This window comes from Balaenoptera borealis (assembly GCF_965194805.1).
Source record: "Balaenoptera borealis genome assembly, chromosome: 6".
NCBI lineage: Eukaryota > Metazoa > Chordata > Mammalia > Artiodactyla > Balaenopteridae > Balaenoptera > Balaenoptera borealis.
In genome coordinates, this window is record NC_138863.1 from 17975767 (window position 1) to 17992963 (window position 17197).

At 60.9% G+C, this 17197-nt stretch overlaps 1 protein-coding gene across 2 annotated transcripts; it reads right to left on the minus strand.

Annotated features, from left to right (window-relative positions):
- Window positions 1–359: 359 nt before the first annotated feature.
- Window positions 360–13961, minus strand: SLC4A3 (solute carrier family 4 member 3). Of its 2 annotated transcripts, XM_082396021.1 has the most exons (23): window positions 13723–13961; window positions 13409–13553; window positions 12913–13078; window positions 12037–12314; window positions 11782–11897; window positions 11173–11372; window positions 9404–9552; window positions 9073–9253; window positions 8458–8593; window positions 7993–8176; window positions 7465–7564; window positions 6833–7017; window positions 5933–6158; window positions 5501–5719; window positions 5036–5184; window positions 4665–4859; window positions 3998–4216; window positions 3555–3644; window positions 2863–3029; window positions 2147–2400; window positions 1655–1824; window positions 1325–1498; window positions 360–678 (listed from the first exon to the last, which is right to left on the minus strand). In XM_082396021.1, exons 2-23 carry the CDS (start codon window positions 13457–13459, stop codon window positions 601–603), a joined length of 3687 nt encoding a protein of 1228 aa, XP_082252147.1. In that variant the 5' UTR covers window positions 13460–13553; window positions 13723–13961; the 3' UTR covers window positions 360–600. The 2 variants fall into 2 exon arrangements, with proteins under 2 accessions (XP_082252147.1, XP_082252148.1); XM_082396022.1 differs by lacking the exons at window positions 11173–11372; window positions 11782–11897; window positions 12037–12314; ... (1 more) ...; window positions 13409–13553; window positions 13723–13961 and adding an exon at window positions 10037–10416.
- Window positions 13962–17197: the final 3236 nt, after the last annotated feature.

Sequence of the window (17197 nt, forward strand, 5' to 3'; positions counted from 1 at the left end):
AGCCATTGGGACGCTCTGATTTCCCTAGTGACTAAAGCAGAGCAACCTCGTCCCTCTCGCGTCCCCCAACCTCCCCCTTCTCAGCAGGGGCTGGATTAACAGCATGTGACCTTGAGCCAGACCTTGAGCCTCCAGCTCCTCAACTGTACTTCAAGCGGGGGGGTCGAGGGGGTGCTGATAAGATCCAGCTCTGACCTTCTGTGGTCTTGATTCTCTCCCTTTCCCCCAAGAATTCTGTCCTTGCCTCAAAACTCTCCCTGATTTTGACGACCCTGAAAACAGAATTCTTCCAATTCCAGATGGATAAGTATGACCCGAGAAACCAGAGATGGAACCAAGAAAGTGAGGCAGACACAAGACAGGGAGTGTGGTTATAATGAGCTCAAAGCCTGTGCCAGTCTGGTCTGTGAAAGGGCCTGGGTGAGACGAGGTCAGCACCCAGGGCAGAGTCAGGGGGCCACTCTAGCCGTGGCATCAGTAGTGGTTCCAGGCACGTCTCTGGGTCATGAGGAGCCCGCTGGCCCTGGGGCTGGGCTCTGACTGGGGCCTGGTGTCAATCACTAAGGTGTCGGGGTCTCCAAGGGGGACCATGGTGGAGGGTCACACGGGCATGTGCAGCTCGTTGTACTCATCCTGGCCGTCCTCATCAAAGTTTGGTTCAGCATCTTCGGAGTCCAGCTGCAAAAGGGGGCAGAAGGTTGGGAGAGGCAGGGAAGCGGACTTACCGCCTCCCGTTCCCCAGCTCCTCCTTGGGCCGGCAGCCCTCACTGCCCCTAGACCTTTCCAAGCCTCACTGTCTACAGCGACTGTGGCCCCAGGTTGAAGCACTTCCCTCTGACCAAAACCTTCAGGTCACCCCCCAGCGATACCTCCTAATAATAATAATGATGATAGCAGCTACCACAAAGAAGTACTTTCCTGGGGCTCTGAGGTCCTGTGGTACCTTTGTACACCATGCGTGGGCAGAGGATTTTCAAAAAGATGTCCCTTCCTCTAGCTGACAAAAACAGGGCTCAGAATGGATTTCAGTGCCACCCCACGCCCGCTCATCCCTCAGCTGTGTGCTTTTGTTCAGGACACAACCTGCACAGTTGCCTACAGCAGCCCTGTGCTTCCTTCACACCAAACCACCATTCTCATTGCTTTACCTGGATTTGTGTTTAATCCTCACCACGATCCTATAAGGGAGAACCTATTAGTAGCCACGTCACACGGATGAAAATGAGATTTCAGAACGTTAGGTAATTTGTCTGTGGTCACACAACAGCAGAGACTGGCACCCAGGGCCCGAGCCCCTAAGACTGCCCCAAGCGCCTTCCCTTACCGCCTGTAGCTCCCTGTCCTGGAAGAGCCGGGGCAGGACGCAACGCCTCAGAGGTACCGTGAGCAGCAGCAGGAAGGGAAAGGCGAGCGAGGCCGCCGTGGACTTGACCACCCAGAGCAGTGCGATGCAGCCCAGCTGGATGCACGTAAACAGGTGCATCCGCCAGGTCTTCACCTGGGGAACAGGCGTCAGGTCTCACCACATCTTTAGGAACTCGGGTCCCCAAGTCCCAACTTAGCCTTCAGAGTCCATCTCCAGCCCAGGGATCCCTCGGCACCCCCTCCAATCCCCATCGCCCCGTCGCCCCACCTCTGTGCCTCCTGGCCCTACCTTGGTCACATAGGGCTGTTCGGGATGGTGTTTTGCTGGCATGAGTATGAGCAACAGACGCTGGGACAGCTGGATGCCAGACAGCGATGTGACCCCCATGTACAGGAAAATCCCAAAGAGCACAGCCAGTGGGATCCGGCGCAGCACAGCCCCCATGACGATGGACAGGCCTGGAGGAGGTGACACACACCCACATGACCCCTCAGGCAGCCCCCGTGAGGACGGATGGGCCTGGTGGGGAGGGGATGAGCCGGGCCTCATCACTGTGACCAAGAGAAGATGCAACAGGATAGAGAACCAAGAAAGGGCTCAAGCAAAAAGGCACATGCAGTGTCAAGAAGCAGGTCTGGGGGTCAGAGCAGGGGCTCGTCATGATGCGTTTGGAAACTCAGAAGGGATCCGGGTCAAGCCTGGGATGGAGAAAGGATTGAAGGTCCAAGAACGCAAGTCTGTGGGGTGGGGACCAGGGCCGTGCAAGGTGGGCGCTCTCACCCACGAGGCTGGCGATGAGCACTCCAGTGACCCGCTGCTCCCGCACCTCCTGGATCTGGGGCTTGTCGCCGGGAGCAATGGCAGTGCGCATAACGGTCAGCGCATTCACGTGGGTGACCGAGCGGACGGTGGCGGCCGTGAGCCAGGGCAAGCCGAACAAGCCACAGAGCCCACCCAGGGAGCCGATGAGAAGCAGGTCCAGGTGGAAGCCGGAGCCTTTGAGCAGCCTCCGCGCCTTCTGGCTGACAATGAGCCTGCGGGGAGAGGATGGGAAGTGGTGAGGGTTGCGGGGGGGTTGGCCAGCGACGGGGCCAGGCACACACAGCAGGGACGGTGTAGAGGGGGAAGGACATGCAGAGCAGAACTCTCCCAGGACCTGCCAGCTTCCTCTTTCAAGTTCTCAAATTGAAGTTCTCATATTTAAGCAAATTTGAGCCAAATTCCCATGCTGTGGATATTTAAAACACCACAAAAGCCAGATGCCAGCTCTCACCACGTCATTGTGGTTTAACCAAAATGAGATACATGTGAGCATCACTGGCGGAGAGGACATGCTGCCAGGGTTTTCTGAGGACTGTCAAGTGCCACCCTGCAAGTGGTGGTGGTAACAGACAGATGCCATGCCAAAGCACCACGGGGAAACCATGCCCCAGGCCCACGGACACCCTCCGGCCGCCAATCCCACGGCTCCCCGCTCCTCCCCCCAGCCCTCTCACGCAGTGATCTGTGTCTCCATGAAGATCAGGATGAGGACCAGGAGGGCGGGCACTGCGGCTGCCACCATCATCCAGGGCGGGAAAGGACGGGCGCTACCCAGGGGCGGGATGAACCAAGTGCGCTTATCGGGGGAGGTCACTGAGAGCCCCGTGGGCACCGTCAGCTTCTGCATGACCAGAAGGAAGACCGGGTTCAGGGTCGCTAGCAACTCCACGTAGCAGCTGCTCCCACCCAGCTCTGTGTCCCCAGTACCAGGGCTCCGGGGAATGTGGGTGTGAACAGGTTTGGGGAAAACTAGTTTTGTATCCTCCAAAGTCACTGTTCCTCCAAGGGGTCTGGCAGCGAATGAGGAAATGATATACCTTCTCCCTGAGCCCCGGAGCTGCCAAGAGACCTGCTGCGGGGGCACCTGTCATTCTGCCCCCAGTCCCACACCTGCTCCTCCAGGAGTCCTGACTAAGGGTCACACACAGCCCCAGACCCCCTGGCCGGCCTCCTCAGCTGGACCACACAGCTGCTTCTGAAACCCCCAGCCTACCCACCCCTGTGCAGCCCCAGCACGTAGCCATTCCACTAGGAAAGCTGGGTTCCAGCCCTGACTGGCTGCTGGGGCAATGGGGACATGTTATGGCCTGCCTCTCAAGGCCCTGGGGTGAGAAGCAGCTGCCAGAGGGGGTCGGGACTCACTCACCTGTGTGTAGGTGTCTGTAATGGAATAATCCACCAGGACCATCACCAGAATGGAGATGGGGATGCCGAAGTCCCCGATGATACGGCGAGCCTTGAGAGGGGCCAATGAGGGGAAGGGAACAAAAGGTGGATGGAGGGGAGGGTCAGGAGACTAACATGGGGGTTTTTTACCCGGACCCTTCTTGGGCCTGAGCAGGAGCCAGAAGTCCCCTGACCTGTCCCTTTAAACCCCACAGGTGCCAGCCCAGCCCAGGAGGGCATTCCTCTCCTGATTACACTTCTCTGAGGCTTCAGACAGGGGCAGAGGCTGCACAGACTTGGTTGAGGTCTTCCGTGACCGGGAGAAGGGGGCAGCCCCTCTCTGGAGCGGAGCCTGGCAGTGATAGCAGGAACTGAGGGACACCCACAGGGGGTCCACAGGCCCCACTCCCGCCGGCCACGCACCTTGCCACCCAGGAAGCGGCTGTTTCTGAACTTGCGCAGGAAGAAGGCAATGAGGAAGGTCCCGAGCATGAGGATGAGGGACAGCAGAGCCGTGTTGGGTTGGTTCCTGGGGCCCGGCGGCCCCTCGGTGGGGGGCAGGGCAGTCCCATTCAGGTCCGGCTCAGCTGCCAGGGCTCCCTCAGGGGGGTAGAACGGCAGCAGCGGGTGCTCCGTGAACACCTGTGTGGGTTACAAGGTTGCCCTAGCGCTCACCTGGGCAGGTGCCTGATTTCATAGCATCAGTACACCTGTGAGGGAGAGGGCTGGCCCCTCCCACACCCGACCAGGCAACATAACACCGGACATCCAGCTCCATCTCACACACAGACGCCCTTCCTCTACATACAGTGACCCAAGGCCCCCAGACCCGTAGCCCTGACAACGTCCCCTTTCCGTCCCATACCTGTTCAGGTGAATCCTGGACTTCAAACCTCTGGGTTTGACTCCCTGCCCTTCAGCTCAGACCTAGCCCTAGGGCGTCCTCAACCCCCATGCCCACACCCTACAGAGCCTTCCCCCTCGTCCCTCCACCCGCAGTGCTCCGCACCCTCACCCCAGGCTCTCCTTCCCAGGGTGCTGCCCAGCCCCCATCTACACCCACCCCCCCAAGACCTCTCAGGGCCTCCACCTTGTAGAGCTTGTGGAAGGTCTCATAGATGAAAATGAGCGAGATGAGGAAGGCGAAGATCTCCTGGGTGAAAGGTGAGATGTAGCGGACCAGGAAGCTGCCTTCCGCGGCCACCAGGGCAAGGACAAAGACCACCAGCCAGAGGCCAACCCACACCCGGCCTGTGAGGTACTCCAGGCCCTGGGCTCGGCAGAACTAGAGGTCGGGAGAGAGAGGTGGTTACCCACAGCCATCTGACCTGGCCCTCAGGGCCCCACGGGATGGACAGGAGGTGAACCCCGAGGGAGAGGAGGGGGAAAGACCGCAGGGGCCCATCACCTGGGCCAGGGGTGGAGCAGGTGACCCCTGGGGAGGGGCGGGGTGGCTGTCACCTTGAAGAAGGCTTCTTCGAACACGAGCAGTGGCCCTGAGAAGCCGACCACGAGCAGCGGCTGGGCCCCCAGCAGCGAGAAGAGGACACCAAGCACAGCCGTGGACACGATCAGCTCAGACACACCCATCAGTCCTTCTGTCTTCTCCCCTGGGGCGGGCAAGGGTCAGTGGGACGGCCCTGGCCTGGCTCCTTCTACCTGGCCCCTCTTTCTTGTCTAGTTTCCCCTAACCTGGGGACCCAAGAAAAATGGAGCAGCCCCCCAGAGTGGTAGATAGGGACCCTCACCACTCTCAGCCCTCGTGCCGCTCACCACCAGCCCCCCAGGGTAATCACCGGATCCCCCACCCCTTGCACCCACCCCCTCTCACGTTATTGTCATCCCAGAAGTGACCACTGGGACACCCTGACCCAGCAACCCTGCAGGTGACAGCGAGCCCCCTCACCTCTCCTCCCGCCCCCTCACCTAGCAGCCCCCCGAAGGTGATGGCGGGACTGAGGGCAGCGAAGTAGATGAAGAGCACGGCAGCCACGCACTGGGAGTGCAGGGCGTCCCGCAGGTCGCTGGGGTAGTGCGGGTACCGGCGCTTCACGTCCCGGACAAGCCCCCCGAACACCGAGCCAGTGCGCAGCAGGGGGTCGTCGTCAGGGGGCGCCTCGGAGCCCCCTAACTCCATCGCCAGCTCTGGGGGAACAAGGGGCTGCTGGAACCTCGTGCTTGGAGCAGGCCCTGGGCCCACTCCTTCCCAGCCTGGGACGCAGTGCAGAGACCTGGGTCAGGGATTGGAAGCTGACGTGCAGGGCTCAACAGTCGGGATGGGGCTGGGGTCAGAGCCTTGGGAGCCGTGGGGGGGGCGGGGCATGTGTTCAGGGGGCTCCAGGCCCCAAAGGGTCTGACCTTTCCCAGGGGCCACGTAGCCGCCCTGGGTGGTCATCTCAACTTTGGTCTGCTCGCGCTCCCGCCGCTTCCTGAGCAGCTCGCGCTGGAAGGCAGCCACGGAGCGCAGCAGGTCTCGGCCCTCCACCTCGGACGGGGGGATCACGATGCTGCCATCCAGAAACTCGCTGATGGCGCTCAGAAGGTCCTGCCGGTCGTCCGCCTGATAGGCAGCATCGTGGAATAGCTGGAGGCAGGAAAGCCAGGGGCTGAGCCCACAGCCCAGGGAGGCCCTGGGAGGGGGGGCTTCGGGGAGGAGGTGCTGGGCCATCAGAGAGCCAGAGGCAAGGTGGACGTTCAGCCACATACACAGGTCCAGTCCACTTGTCAAAACTCTGACTCATGTCCCTGCTGGCCGGCAGGCAGCCACGGCCCTGAACACCTCCCAAACCCCCAGGAGTGCCCGCGCTCTTCCCCCGGGAGCCTCCAGGCTTTTCCACAATGCAACAACTGAAGGGATGACGCCTGGCATAGCGTTACCAATCCAATCTCCATCCTCACTGGAGAGCGCCCACATCCTGTTGGTTGGGAAGTATTTCGAACATCACCCCTGGCTAGAGGACCCTCCTGTCCAAGCCCAGCTTCCCTTTCGAGTCTCATGTCACATCCAAAGCTTCAGCGTCTGGGCTTCTTCGTTCGTGCATCCACCTCCCTGTCCCCTCCCACAGCTCCAGCCCAAGGCTCCCTTTTCCCTCTCAGCTCACCCCTCCCTCCACCACTCCAGAGCGCTGCCTCCACCCCGAAGGGCCGCTAGCACCCCTGCACCCATGGATACCACTGGGGGCAGCGAGAGGGACAGAGAACAAGCAGGGCTCAGGGGAACAGGCCTAGAACGCCCAGCCTGGGGGCTGCCGGACCCACCTTGTCAGACATGAGGGTGGCAATGGAGCGCCCAAGCTCGTGATAGTCAGTGCTGGTGTGGCCGGGTCCCAGCATCACGAAGAGAAAGCGAACCGGCACGGGGACCTCAAGCACAGACTCCAAGAGTACAGCTTCGTTCAGGCGCACAAAGGCTGCCGCTGGCTGCTCCAAGAAAGGCACGCAGCCTGGGGGGACAGTAAGGCACAGGGTGCTGGGCAAAGGGGAGCGGTCAAGGCAGGCCCTGGGGGATTATCTGGGGCCATCATGTACAGTTGAGCAGGTTGTGCACTGCAGAAAGAAACCCCAATCTAAAGAAGCCCTATTTGTTTATATGTCTGTACATTTATTACAATTTACCAGCAGATGGAAATCAAGGGTATTGAGGAAGGGGTGCTTTTTTCTAATTCTCACAACGGAGTTATACGGACTAGAAGCAATCCAAGATAGTAGAAAACTGGAAGGGAAGCAGGCAGAGGGCTAGGGAAGATGGGTTGAGAGGAAGACCAGGGGCAGGGTGGGGGCCTGGCTGGGGATGGACGAGGCAGCCTGCAGGCCAGAGGTCAAGACAAGCAGACCATGGTGGAGGCACCCACGCCCTGCAGCCCCTGCGCCCAGGGCCCAGCGCTCCTCACCCACGAGCACAACGGTAGCCTCAGCATCTTCAGGGATCTTCTCCAGCAGCTTCAGGCTTTTCCCCCGGTGACCATCTCCCCCAGGCATGTGGAGGGGCTTCTGAGGACGCAGAACTGGAATAGGGCTGGGACCCAGACCGGAGGCCATGGCAGGCCCTCCCATCCCTTGTTCCAGGCCTGGACTCTGCCCACCAACCTCTGGATCTGGGCCCTGCTTTTTCCCTCCCCAGCCAGGGTGGAGACTATTGGTGAAGTGCCCCACAGCAGGATCTGGACCCCTCCTCCAAGCCCCCTCCTACATCTCAGCCTTACCTTGTTTAAATGGCTCCCCTGGGTCTGCCCCGTCATCCCATTTAAAATTTCTGTTTCTCCAGGGCAGGGGTCCCTCCTGAATGTAGGTCCCCCACATCCCTAGTATGGTGCCCGGCATCCAACCTTCCTGACCCACTCAGTGAAGCCATCCGTGGCCTCTACTGAAACTGGAAGCCCTCCCCATCCCCCAGCCCAGGTCAGAGCAAGGCGACTGACCTCCTTGGCCTCAGGGTCATGAGGCCAGAGTGGGGCTGGCTCCCCCAGGTCATCAGCCACGGTAGGCACTGCACCATCGGGGCCATGGCTGGGGGTTGGGTGATGATTCCCTAGGACCGAGTTCACGCTGGAACTGGACGCATTTCGGGGAAAGAAGCCACTGTCCTTGTCATCATTGGGATGGCTGGGGAGAGGGCAGAGGGGGCAAGGCAGGTTAGAAAGACAGCCCCTTGGTGGACTGAGGTCATGAGGAAATGAGGAACGGAGGGTCAGGGCCTCCATCCTTTTTGCCTCAATGTAAGAAGGAACTTTCTAACGGTTGGTACTGTCCAAAGATAAAGAAGGAATGAGCTCCCCATCATTTGGGGGTATTCAAGCAGAGGCTCGAGAGCCACTCAGTAGAGTCTGTGCTCCTGGAAGGCAGCTGAACCTGAAGGCGCCCTCCCAGGCGCCCCACCCTGGCACCTGTGTTTCAGCAGCAGGGTGCGAAGGACACTGGCCCTGTCCTCCGGCCGGATCTGGTCAGACACAATCATGGTCTCCACCACGAGGTGTGCGATGCCTGGCAGAGTGGTCTGCTCCAGGTCCAGGAGGGCAGCTCCTGCGGGCACAGTCAGGGGAGGGAGCACGGTCCCGTGAGGTAGAAAAAAACCACCCCCCAGTGGCTTGCTCCCCAAGGGCAGGCAGACATGCTGGGTGAGCCAAGCACCTGATGTGCCCAGGTGCATACACAGCTCCATGTGGCCACAGCCCAGCCAGAGAGGGATGCAAAAAGAGAGCAAGGGGTGAGGGCACAGCCCCTCCTTGCCCAGAGAGGGGGTCATCTGTTGATTTACTGCATGTGGACAGATACCTACTGTGCCCCAGGTACAGTGCCAGGTACCTGGGCACAGCCCCACCCCTCAGAGCTTATGGCTGTGCAGGCAGCTGGACCCCATGTCCCCAAAGTGGCAGCCAGACCTCGCCTGGTCCCAGGGCTCCAGGGAGCAGTCCCTGGAGCTGGGCAGCCCGGCACAGGTCGAGCTCTGTGGTTTGTGAAGAGGGCCTGCAGCTCTAGGCCCAGGCCTGCAGGGCCCCTACCGTGGGCAATGGTCCTCCTGAGCTCCAGCAGGCTGTGGAAGGAGAGCGAGGCCACATGCGGCTTCCCCCAGCGCTCCGTCTCTTCCTCCACGTCCTCCTCAAACTTGATCCAGCGGGCCGTCTCCCGCCAGTGGGGCTCCTGGCTGCGGTCCAGCATCAGCTCATTCAGCTCCACAAACACCTGGGGTGGGCGCCAAGGGTGAAGGCCTGGGGACTGCCAGGTGGGACCGGCTGTCCTGGGGACATGGCGATGGGCCAGGCAGGGAGGGAGGGAGAAGGGGGGAGGAGAGGCGAGAAGAATCCAAAGGCTCACTTCCTCGGGGTCCGGTACCTCATGAGGCCTCCGGTCCAGCTGCTGCTTCTTCTTCTTCCTGCGCAGGATGGGGGCCAGGCCACTGGGGCTGCCCCTCCCGCCCTGCGTCCGAGACGGCTTCTTTACCAGGTGCCGGCGCACGCCAGGGTTGTCCTCCAGCCGGTGACCTGCGGAGAAGATGGGCTTGGCGGTCCCAGGGTTCCAGCTCAGGGCCTCGGGGTCATTGCCAGCCCCTCCAGCTCTGCCCAGACATTCTACTCGGGGGAGCGCCACAGTCACCCAGGGACCATGCTGACAAAACCATATCGTCCAGCTGGGCCATTTCATACATAAGGAGACTGAGGCCCAGAGAGGGGAAAGGACTAGTCCAAAGTCACACGGGGACACTGGCTAAGCCACAGTAAAAAGGCAGACTCCCAACTCAGTCCATAGCCCCGGTCATGGCCACGGCCTCTTACTCGGCAGTGCCAGGACCCACATTAAGTCTCCAGGCCCCGCGCCCTCAGCACCTTCCCTGTGCCCCTCGGCACCCATGTGTACTCCCCCGTGGGCACACATCCAGACGGACTCAGGCAGAGCGTCTCTCCCTTCCTCCCCATCTGCCCCTTCCAGGCCCGCAGCTGGGGGAAGGTCAGCAGCCCCGTTACTCACAAGCCGGTCCCCCCACCATGGGGCTCAGCTGGCCCCTGATGGATTCCCACAGGTCATAGTCCTCAAGGTCCAGCACAAACATCTCTAAGTCCTCTGAGGCCAGCGAGTCTCGAGGGCTGGGGGCTGGAGCCCTCTGAGGGCTCTGACCCTCAGCGCCCCCGGGCCCAGAGCTCAGTGCCCCATTGGGCTCTGTGGCCTCCTCCAGCGGGCTCATCATTCCCCAGATGGCCAAGGTCTCAGCCCCTGCTCCCTCCTAGAGCCCCGGCTCTCCTGAGAGGTAGGAGCCTGGACAGCAGTGGTCCTGGTCCAACCAGAGCTTGAAAGTGGCCGGGCCTCCTGACCCCGACTCCCCAGGTCCCCAGGCCTGCTCCCTGCTGCTTCCAGCCCGAACCCTAGGTCTGTAAACACGCCCTCCCCCTGACCCCCCCCATCCCACCACCGCCACCGCCGCCGCTGCTGCTGCTGCTGCCATCGGATTGTTCCTGTCCCTGTCCTCAGGCCCTGGCAACTTTCCATGACGTACTGCGCTCAGAGCCCTCCCCCCTCCCCCCCACCCCCACCCCCCACCCCCGCACACACACTGTGGTTCCAAGGGGGAGGAGGGCGGGGTCGGTGATGCCCCTGGCTGGGCACAGAGCCCCATGGGTGAGGACAGGTGGCACAGAAACCAGGGCACTGATAAGACGGAAGGAATGTGCCGAGATCACAGCCAGGCCCGGCCGAGGGTGGTGTGATGGGAGTAGGAGGCTCCTGACACAGGGAGAGGCAGGGCCTGGCGGAGTGGCTGGGACTCAGGGCGCTGGTTCAAAGCGGGTAAAAAGAGTTTGCCCGGAGAAGAGGAGCCTCGGGGGAGGGGGGTACAATGATGTCTCCAAACGTCATGTGGAAGAAGGGCTGCCTTATTCCGGGGGTGACTCAGAGGACACAACCAGCACGGAAGGGCAAAGGCATCGTGAGGGGAAATCTCAGCTCTGGCACCCGAGGCATGGCTTGGTGAGGTAGTGAGCTCCCCATCACCGGCCACATTCCAGCAGACAAGGATACCGCAGAGGAGCTCAGCCCTGGGTGGGGGAGAACACAGAGCCTCTCCAAGGTCCCTCATAGGCTGGGCACCCCTGGAAGTGGGTGTCACTCACTCTTCATGTCGTCCAGGTCCGCGGAGCCCAGCATCTGGGCCTCCGCCTCATCAGTGGGCACCTGCTGCTCCGGGCCACCCGGGCTGCCCAGGGCACTGCCTGGGCGTAGCCGTTCCCGCAAGTCATAGCTGGCTGACGGGCTCCGTGGCCGGCTCTTCTCTCCGGCGACTCGGGAGACCCGGGCCCGGGGACTAGGGGAGCTGAGGAGGCAACATGGCAGCCTTGAAATTGGCAGGGAACCTCAGTGGAGATGGGCCAGGTTAGGGGGTTCCTCTGCCCTCCCCCAGCTTGGGACAGGGCCTGGAGAGGCCCCCTGGGGACTAAACATAGGCTCCTCCTGGGCAGAGCAAAAAGCTTACCTCCACCTTCCTGCCCCCATCGCACTGGTCCCCAGTTCCTCTTTGTCCCCATCCTCCTCTTCACCCAGACACCCTCTCTCTCCTGAAGGACTCTCCCTGCAGGCCCTCTGGTTCTCTCCTCCTTGTCAATCATGCAGAAAAGGGGCACGCCCTCCCCGGCTCCTCCGCCCCGTCTCCTTTCCTCCTAGCTTCTTCACTGGGGTCAGGAGGGAGCCTGGGACCTGCTCTGGGCTGGGCTGGAGACCAGTACCTGACCGAGTGCTGGGGGCTCTTGTCGGAGCGCGGGCCCACCGGGGGCAGGGGCTTGGTGAAGGCGGCCCTCCCCGAGAGGCCGGGACTGTCATCCTCGTCACTTCCAATGGAGAACTGTGGATAAACCCCGTGTGCCCTGGGTCCCTGCCCTGACTCAGCCCCAATCCCCCCACTCAGCCCCGCCTCCCCCCCACCCCGCCGGGCCTCCCCTCCTCTCCCTGAGCAGCCAGCCCTCCCTGGGGACAGACCTTACCTTTGCTTTCGGTGGGGACCCTGTGGGTGGAGGTTCTACAGGTTCTGCCTCAGACTCCCCTTCCTCTTCCTCCTCCTCTTCCTCCTCCTCATCCACTCCGGCTCCGCCCTCCTCCTGGATGGGAGGGGTCCCCTCAGAGGGGGGAGCAGAGGTTCTCTCTTTCTTCCTCTTCCTCCTGGTTTGCCGGGCAGAGGTGGGGGGCAGTCGCCGCAGCTTGTGGGGTGGAGGCAGGCGCACCGAGAGCGGGTGGTGGGTGTGATGGGATGTGTGCCGGTGAACTGGGGGTGCAGGAGAGCTGGTTGGGGCCCCCACAGCAAAAGGGGGCCCCTCACCACCCTAGGGACGCACACCTTATTCTAGCTCAAGGCCTCAAACAAGGGCACCCTAGTCCTTCCTCCAGAGTCAGGCTCCCCCCAACACCTGTATCCATAGCCTGTCATTGGGGAGGCCTGGTAGAGTCGGGGGGATGGAGTGATGGAGAGGGGAGGTTGTGACAGGGAGGATGAGGGGATGAGAGGACAGGACACAGCAAGGAAGGGAAAGGTAGAGTCAGCAGAGCTAAGGAGGGGAGGAGAGGTGGCAGAGAGATGAGAGCAGGGCCAGAGGTATGACAGAGCCTTGAGGAAGATAAAGGTCACCAAGGGAGGCCTCAGGCCCGTCTCCCTACAGCTCCCCTGTGTCTGGGGCTCAGCCCCCCCGGCAGGCAGACAGGTGACGGGTAAGTGAGGCAGGATGACTTAACATGGCATGGCGGCCCAGCACAGCATCCAGCATAAGATGACACCGGGTGACCAAGCCAGTGGTGAGCACGGTGATGGTGGCAATGAAGGTGATGGCGGTGAGGGCGGCCACGCTAGGGGTCCCCAGGCTACCCACACTCAAAGTCCCGCTCGCTGTAGCTGCGGCTGGGCTTCTCGGGGTCCCAGGCCGGGGGCTTGCTGATGAGGTCCCCAAACCTGCTCACAGCCAAGGTCTTGCCCAAGTCATCCTCCTCCTCCTCCATGTCTGGACTCAGAGGGGGCTCCTCCAAGGGCACCCGGACCTGCAAACCCAACAGCCTCTTCTAAGGAACCCTGACCCATGAACGCCACACACCCACCCCAACTCCGAGCCCTAGGTGGAGATGGGGGAGACCAGCAGACTCGTCTTCTACTCCCTGTGGCCCAGGCTGGGGTCAACCTCCCAGGCTTCCAGGGCTTGGGAGGAGAGGGGGCAACAGATCCGAGAAATACCAAAAGACCCCCTCTTTCTCCATATCTCCCGCCCAGCTCTATCCCTGGATCTGGGGGTCCCAGGGTCGAAGAGAAGACCCCCCTCTCCTCCTTGAGGTCCCTCCCCCTCCTCTTCTCCCACCCCCGCGAGCGTCAGTCACCTGGGGTAGGGGGGAGGCGCCCCCGGGCGGCGGAATCACTCCATTGGCCATGTCCGGAGAGGCGGCTTGGGGGGTCTCTGACTCACTGAGGGACCCGTGACCCGGGTGAGAAGAAGGGGGCGCTGCGCGGACCTAATGGGGAGCCCTGGGGGAGGAGGGCGGGATCAGGAGCTTCGCGCGGCCGCCCCCCCTCCCCCTCTCCCTCCCCCTCCCCGGAGCTGGATCCCCCGCCCGCCCGAGCGACCATCGAGGCCCCGCCGCGCCCGGGATGCCCCGGGGCCCGGCCCGCCGCTCCCCGCCCCGCCCTGCGGTACCTCGGCGCTCCGGAGCGTGCGGGGCTCGGGCCGACCGCCGCGCCCCATCTCCTTCCCGCGCTCGCTCCGGGGCCTGTCGCTGCGCAGGGCCGGACGGCCTGGGGGCGCCCGCGGAGGCAGCGAGCCTGGCGGGCTGGGCGGACGCAGGCGCCGGAGCCCGCAGCCCGCGGCTCCACCTCCTCCCGCTCGGCTCCGCAGCTCCGCAGCCGCCGCCGCCGCCGGGCCGCACAATGGGAGCGGGCGGGCGGTGACTCACCCCGCCCCGGCCGGCCCGGCCCCCACGCGCGGACCCCCGCAGGACCCCACCGGCCCCCCAACCCCTTCTCCGGCGCCCCACGCGTTGCCGAGGGCGGGTGCGCCGCCCTCCACTCCCACAATCCCCAGATGCACGCACCACCTTGCTTTTAGCCTCCCCTCCCCGCAAGAGCCGTGGAGGCGACCCCTCCGCAGACGCCAGCCCCTCCAACCTTGGGAACTGAGCTCGCAGGCCTACGTGAGCACCCACCACCTGTCCCTTCGGTCCCGGTATAGCCTCAGATGCCTGGCTTCTGCCACCAGGCACCGCTCAACATTTGACCTTGGCAGTTACCTCCCTGGGCCTCGGTTTCCCCAGTGTAGCCAGAGGGGCCTGGAATCGGGGTGTTCCGAAGTTCCATCCAGCTCTAAGATTCTGCGGCTCAGTTTCTACACCATCTCTCTCCCTCCTCCACCCCCTGAGGTCACATCTCCTTTTCCAAGGGCAAAGGTCTTTGGAAGGAACGACTGGATCCCAATTTGACCCTCTGGGGGTCTCGCTGAAACTGAGCACCTAGCGCAATGCCATGTCCCTAACAACCCCTCATTAATAGCTGGTGGAGCCACGTCCCTGAATCCTGAGGAGAATTTAGGAGGATGTTGGGGGAGAACCCAGGGTGGAGCTGATGGTCAGGAGAGGGGCCAGGCCCAGGAGAGAGAAACCAACCCCTTCCCCGGGCGGGGGAGGGGGGCGGGGGGGGGCAGGGGATGACAGGGTGCTGACATGATGGTCTCTGTGTGGGGAAGAGGTTTAACCCTGTGACCTTGGGCACGTAATTTACCCTCTCCCAGCCCTGTCCTCACCTGGGTCTCAGCTCAACCTGAGGGAAGATTCTCTACATTCAGAGCCGTCGGGGGAAGAGGGGAAGGCAGCTAGTATCCGCTGAGCCCTTGGCTTTGCACCAGCAGCCCGGTGCTGGGCCCTCTCCATACTCATCTTGGCTTCACCACAGCAGAGATTCAGGGAGGCTTGTTACCCTGCCATGGTCACAGCTGGGAAGCAGGTGCTGACAGGGCATCATCGGTGTATGTCCCAGCCACAGCCGTTTACCACTCCAAGCCTCTTTCAGGGAAAGAGATGTGTTCGGCCTCCCCATCTCACAGGGTGTGCAGAGCGTGAACCAAAATGCCCACGTGAGAGCCAGCTGTGTGTAAGTAGAGTGTGTGAACTGTGCCCCAAAACTCAGGATATGAGACCCATCTGTTATGGGTTGAATTCCACCACCACCACACACACACACACACACACACACACACACACACACCACCAATTCATAGGTTGAAATCCTGACCCCCAGTACCTCCGAAGGTGACCTTATTTGGAAATGAGGTCATACTAGGGTGGGGTGGGCTCCTTTCCCATATGAATGGTGTCCTTCTAAAAAGGGGAAATATGGACACAGACATACTTGGGGAGAACGCCATGTGAAGATTGGAGTCGTGCTGCCACAAGCCCAGGAACTACCAGAAGCTGGGAGAGAGGCTTGGAACAGATCCTTCCCTTGGGCCTTCAGAGGGAACAGGGCCCTGCTGGCATCTTGATCTCAGACTTCCAGCCTCCAGAGCTGTGAGACAACAGATTTCCGTTGTTTAAGCTGCTCTGTTCGTGGAACTTTGTTACAGCAGCCCTAGCACACTAATACATGGCCCAATCCCTTATCGCTCTGAGCTAGGTAACTCAGTTCCAAGTCTCTACCTTGAGTGTTTTGGCAGGGCCTGCCCTTGCTCAGAGACACACAGGAGACTTGGAGTCCCCCGATTGGGAACCTTTCCCAGGGCTCTCTGACCTTCAGTCTACCTTTGACACCTTTGTCCTGCTCATGGCCCCCGTCCCTGTCTTCTAGCCTGTAAAGTCGGACAGTACCTGCTTTAATACCAAAACAGCCTGGGGAGGGTCTTGCCAGCCTGGGTCCTGGACACTGATGCCTTACCACACGACTCATCCCGCTGAGGCCCCACCCTCCCCGGGGAACAGCCTGAGCACGAGCCTCACCTTCCTGGGGCCCTCAGACTCCCACCCTCTTCCCAGATGGGGACTCCCCCCCCCATGCCCAGTCAGCAGCTTTGGTCTCTAGCCTTGCAAGCCCCTTCCTCTATCCCCTAACCCCTGGGGAGTGAGATGGAGCGAAATCTCCCCTCCAAGGATCTCCAGACACCCATGCTCATCTCTCCTTCCAGGGTGGAGAAAGAGATGCTGACGGCCCCAGTTGTTTCATACCAACTCATCCTATTAGACAGCAGTGTGTGCTTTCGTTATTCCCACTCAGATCTGCTGGCATCCGGGAGGCTTTTTCACTGTGCATCTGTAATTGTCAGTCCCCTGTGGAAAGTTCCCGATGAGGTCTTCATTCCTATGACAAAAGAGTGCTCCTTGCATGCACAAAGGATGGCCATTCTGTCTGTATGCATGTGTGCGTGTGTGTGTGTGTGTGTGTGGTGGAGGTTTTGTTGCCCAATGATAGAAGATAGAAGCTCTGGTGAAGTGGCTGTTCATTATTCCCAGCTCTCTCTTCCTCCCCAAACTACCACCTAATATTCACTATTCCCTTTAATAAATTCCTTTCCAGCTTAGAGTAGCTGCTGTTTGCAGCTTGGCGGCCTGACTGATAGAATCAGAGAAACGGGGTCTGAGTCCAGGGCACGAGCTGTACAGGCACCAGGCATTAATGGTACCAATGTCAGGGAGCTGGGGGAGAGCAAGGGAGAGAATAATGTCCTATTAGCAGGCCCGGGTAACCCCTGCCTCTCTTATTACGACATCATTCCTCACCAACTCCATCCTTCAATCCTAAAGATAACAACCATGATCATCTTATTACCTTAAATTTCAGCACAAGCCACTTTAATATTCATATTCTCATGAGCTGACAGCAACCCTCTAAGGTAGAGCATCTTAATCCCATTTGACAAGTGAGAAGAATGAGGCTCAGGAAGTTTAAGTGACGTAGCCAAGGTCCAAGGCTCATAGGCAGCATAACGGAGAATTGAACCAAAGGGCTTCTGGCTTCATGTCTCATGTTTATCCGCACACCCACAGCGCCCCGTGCCCACCCCCACCACGCTTTGGTGCCTTCCCACAAGTGTTAAACTTTCCGTGCCATGAGCACAAACTGAAATATACCACTTGCTTCCCGGATGAGTTTTTTAAGGAAACTTCATCTTTGCTACTAGAAGCCATATA